The sequence below is a fragment of the Guillardia theta genome, assembly GCF_000315625.1.
Source record: "Guillardia theta CCMP2712 unplaced genomic scaffold GUITHscaffold_175, whole genome shotgun sequence".
Taxonomy (NCBI): domain Eukaryota; class Cryptophyceae; order Pyrenomonadales; family Geminigeraceae; genus Guillardia; species Guillardia theta.
In genome coordinates, this window is record NW_005434501.1 from 58,427 (window position 1) to 62,232 (window position 3,806).

Consider the following 3,806-nt stretch of genomic DNA (forward strand, 5'->3'; position numbering starts at 1 on the left):
TTCCCCTCCTTCCCTCCCTCCCCTCCCTCCCCTCCCTCCCCTCCCCTCCCTCCCTCCCCCCCCCCCCCCCTCCCTCCCTCCCTCCCACTCCTCCGTCTCCTCCTTCTTTTCCTTACCACCACAAGGTCCCTGCGAGCTTGAAGGAGCAGGAGGAGACGCTGCTGGAGCATCTCAAGGTTCGTGCGGAGGAGGAGAGCAGGCCGCTGAAGGCGTGAGGCAGGAGTTTGGATCTCATTACCCCACTGTGAACTGAGGAGAGAAGCAGAGCAGAGATGAGCAGAGCAGAGATGAGCAGAGCAGAGCAGAGCAGAGCAGAGCAGAGCAGAGCAGAGGAGGGGAGGAGGAATTGAACATCGAAAGGCTCTCGCTGGTAGTTTGATGTTGTAAAACAATAAGAAACAAGAAAACAGGAAACAATAATTTCCAAACTCCAACTCCATCACCTCCTTCCTCCTTCGATCTCCTCCCCTCCTTGACCACATCTCCTCCTCCTCCTCCTCCTCCTCCTTCTACTACTACTCTTTCTCCTTCCCTACTCAGGGTCCTCGATCGGAGTTGCGTCATACCATAACAAGTATGCGGCCCCTCCTGCAGGAGCAAAGGAAGTCAGACAAGGAATAGAGGGAAGAGCAGAGGGAGAGACCCGAGGAGGAGGAGACAGGACAGGACAGGACAGGACAGGACAGGACAGGACAGGACAGGACAGGACAGGACAGGACAGGACAGGACAGGACAAAATCGGTTGGGAGAACAATGATGGACAAAGAAGGAAGCAAATTAAGGGAATAAATCAGGAAAGCAGCGGCAGCGGCAGCAGCAGCGGCAGCGGCAGCAGCAGCGGCAGCGGCAGCAGCAGCGGCAGCGGCAGCAGCAGCGGCAGCGGCAGCAGCAGCGGCAGCAGCGGCAGCGGCAGCAGGAGGAGGAGGAGCTACCGATGCTGTAGATCATGGCTGTGGTGAGGAAGACAAGGGGCCAGGAGGAAGTCTCGTCGAGGATCCTGCCAGTCGCATACACGCCTGAAGGAGGTGAGACATGGAGGATGAGCAGAGGGAAGGAGCGGGAGGGGAAGTAAGAGGAGGACGGGGAGGGGATGGAGCAGAAGCACAAGGTCATGGTAGTTGCGTATGAGGAGCAGAAGGTGGTGGTGGAGTAGCGGGAGAAGGAGTGGGACAAGGAGTGGGACAAGGAGGAGGAGGAGGAGGAGGAGGAGGAGGAGGGAAGTTATCACCAGCTGCGCCTGCCATGGAGCAGAAGAAAGTCGTGACTCCGTAAAGAAATCCGCTATAGCTGGGAACCATTGAGAGCGAGGAGAGGAGAGCAGAGGAGGGGAGAGGAGAGGAGACTAGACGAGAGACAAGAGGAGAGAGGAGAGGACACGAAAAGAGCAGAGCCGAGCCGAGCATGGAAGAGAAGAGAAGAGAAGAGAAGAGAAGAGAGGGATAGGACGTTTGTTGAACGTCACCGAGTGCTGAGGTCCTGTAAAGATGCTGCAAAGCCTCCTGCTGAAGCTCCTCCTGTACCCACATAAGGAATCCTCCTCCTCCTCCTCCTCCTCTTCCTCCTCCTTCTCCTCCTCCTCCTGTTCCTCCTCCTCTTACTCCTCCTTGTGCTCCTCTTGCTCCTCCTCCTGCTCCTCCTCTTCGCTTTTCCTGCCCCCCTTCTTGTCCTTCTCCCTCCCCTCGTGTCTCCTCCTCTCTGCTCTTCTACCTAGTGAGACGGAGGCGACGAAAAGAGCAGAGGAGATCTCGGGAGCCTGAAGGAGAAACACGGTAAGAGAAGAGCTGAAACTCAGTTGAAGGAAGGAACTGAAAGCAGGGCAGGGCAGGGCAGGGCAGGGCAGGGCAGGGCAGGGCATGGCAGGGCAGGGCAGGGCAGGGCAGGGCAGGGCAGGGCAGGGCAGGGCATGGCAGGGCAGGGCATGGCAGGGCAGGGCAGGGCAGGGCATGGCAGGGCAGGGCAGAGCAGGGCAGGGCAGGGCAGGGCAGGGCAGGGCAGAGCAGGGCAGGGCCGAGCAGAGGGCAGGGCAGGGCTGGGCAGGGCAGGGCAGGGGTAGGGCAGGGCCGAGCAGGGCAGGGCAGGGCAGGGCAGGGGTAGAGGGGGAAAGGGAATCACATTGTCTGTGCCATAAATCGCCAATCCCGTCATGCAGAGCGAGGGACCAAAACTTGCGATACCCTGAACAAGTCGAATCAAGAGAGTTTTCAGCCGCAGTTTGGTGTTCCGTTAGTCAGCAGCAGCAGCGAAAGCAGGAGGAGGAGAACCTGAAAGATCTTGCGGGCTTGGACAAGTTCTACTCCTTGCTGAGTGACTGATGTATCAGAGGAAATTCGGAGGAGACTGAAGTAGAAGAAGAGGAAGCGAAAGAGAGAGAGAGAGGAGAGAGGAGGAGAGAGGATATGAGATAAGTGGTATGATAGGGCTCACGGAAATCATTTTGTCTGCTCCCCAGCCTGACGCCAAGCTCGTAACAGCACCAGCGAGGTAGGGAAGGACGCTGCAGGCAGAGGCAACCGGACGGAGAGGAGAAAGAGGGAGTGAGTAAAGAAGAAGGCAGGAAGAGGAGGAGGAGGAGGAGGAGCAGCAGCAGCAGCAGGTGGTGGTAGTGGTGGAAGAAGAGGAGGAGGAGGAGGTTTGTGCCTGTATAGCGAAGATTTACTCAAATCCATGTGATAGTTCTGTTCATAGCAAGAGTTAGAGGAGGAGGAGAGGCGGAGCAAGACGACAACAAAAATGAGAGAAAGAGTGGAAGGACAAGAAAGAAGAAGAAGAAGAAGAAAAGACAGGGCCAGGAGAAGGAGCGAGAGAAGACGGCAGAGAGAAGAGAGAAGACGGCAGAGAGAAGAGAGCAGAGAGCAGGAGAAGAACCTGGGAGAAGAAAGAAGGCAGCCAAGCAAGAGCCACGTAGAGCCCCCAGTTGTTGGCCGCATGTGCTGCTGCTGTAGACCACAGAGACTGGAGAGAAATCAAATCAAGACAGCAGCAGCAGCAGCAGCAGCAAACAAGGAGAAGAAGCTGCAAACGAAGAGAAGGAGGAGAAAAATATCGTGGCGGTAGTGATGGTGTTAAGGGAGGAGGAGGAGGAGGAGGAGGAGCAGCAGCAGCAGCAGCAGACTCACTTTGCTCGTCCTGACTTGCCTCCAGGGCAATTTGGTGGAGGGTTCAAATGTCTCCTTGCTCCTTTCCGTCTCGAGCTCCCCCTTCACTCCGCTGACTTGTTCGCTGCTCATGTATACGGGAGGAGAGTCCTTGGAGATGGACAGCCAGAACAGAAGCCAGACAAAGCCGAACGACCCGAAGGTCGTGAAGACTTGTTGCCAGCTGTGAAGAAGGTGAGAGAGCAGGGAGAGGAGCAGGAGCAGGAGCAGGAGCAAGAACAGCAGCAGCAGCAGCAGCAAAGAACAGCAGCAGCAGGAGGGGGGGGGGAAGGAGAATAAGGAGAGGAGGGAAGGGCAAGAACCAGCGGAAGCGGGAGGGCAAGGATGAGCGAAGAAGCGAGAGGAGATGGTCAATGAAGAGGGATGGAAGGGGAGGCTGTGTGAGAGAGAAAACAACATGGTCATCAAATCGTCGCATGCAGACTGATAATCATGGTAGATATCATCATCATCTCCATCATCATTTCCATCATCATCTCCATCATCATCATCATCATCATCATCTTGTTCTTCATCTTGTTCTTCTTCTTCCTTTTCCAAGGCATCTATCCTTTCTCACCCTTGCTCGCTTACAATCTTCGGAGCAGCCACAAGCGCTGTAATAGTTCCAACCTGATATGAAAATTAGATGAACCAAATTCTACTTTATTT

At 55.8% G+C, this 3,806-nt stretch overlaps 1 protein-coding gene across 1 annotated transcript in view; it reads left to right on the forward strand.

Annotated features, from left to right (window-relative positions):
* Window positions 1-349, forward strand: part of GUITHDRAFT_156001 (hypothetical protein) — a 4,270-nt gene extending 3,921 nt beyond the window's left edge. The window contains exons 19-20 of the mRNA XM_005820485.1: window positions 116-176; window positions 221-349. Coding sequence (XP_005820542.1) covers window positions 116-176; window positions 221-253 — 94 coding nt within the window. The 3' untranslated portion in view covers window positions 254-349. The remainder of the gene's footprint in view (window positions 1-115; window positions 177-220) is intronic.
* The last annotated feature ends 3,457 nt before the right edge of the window (window positions 350-3,806 follow it).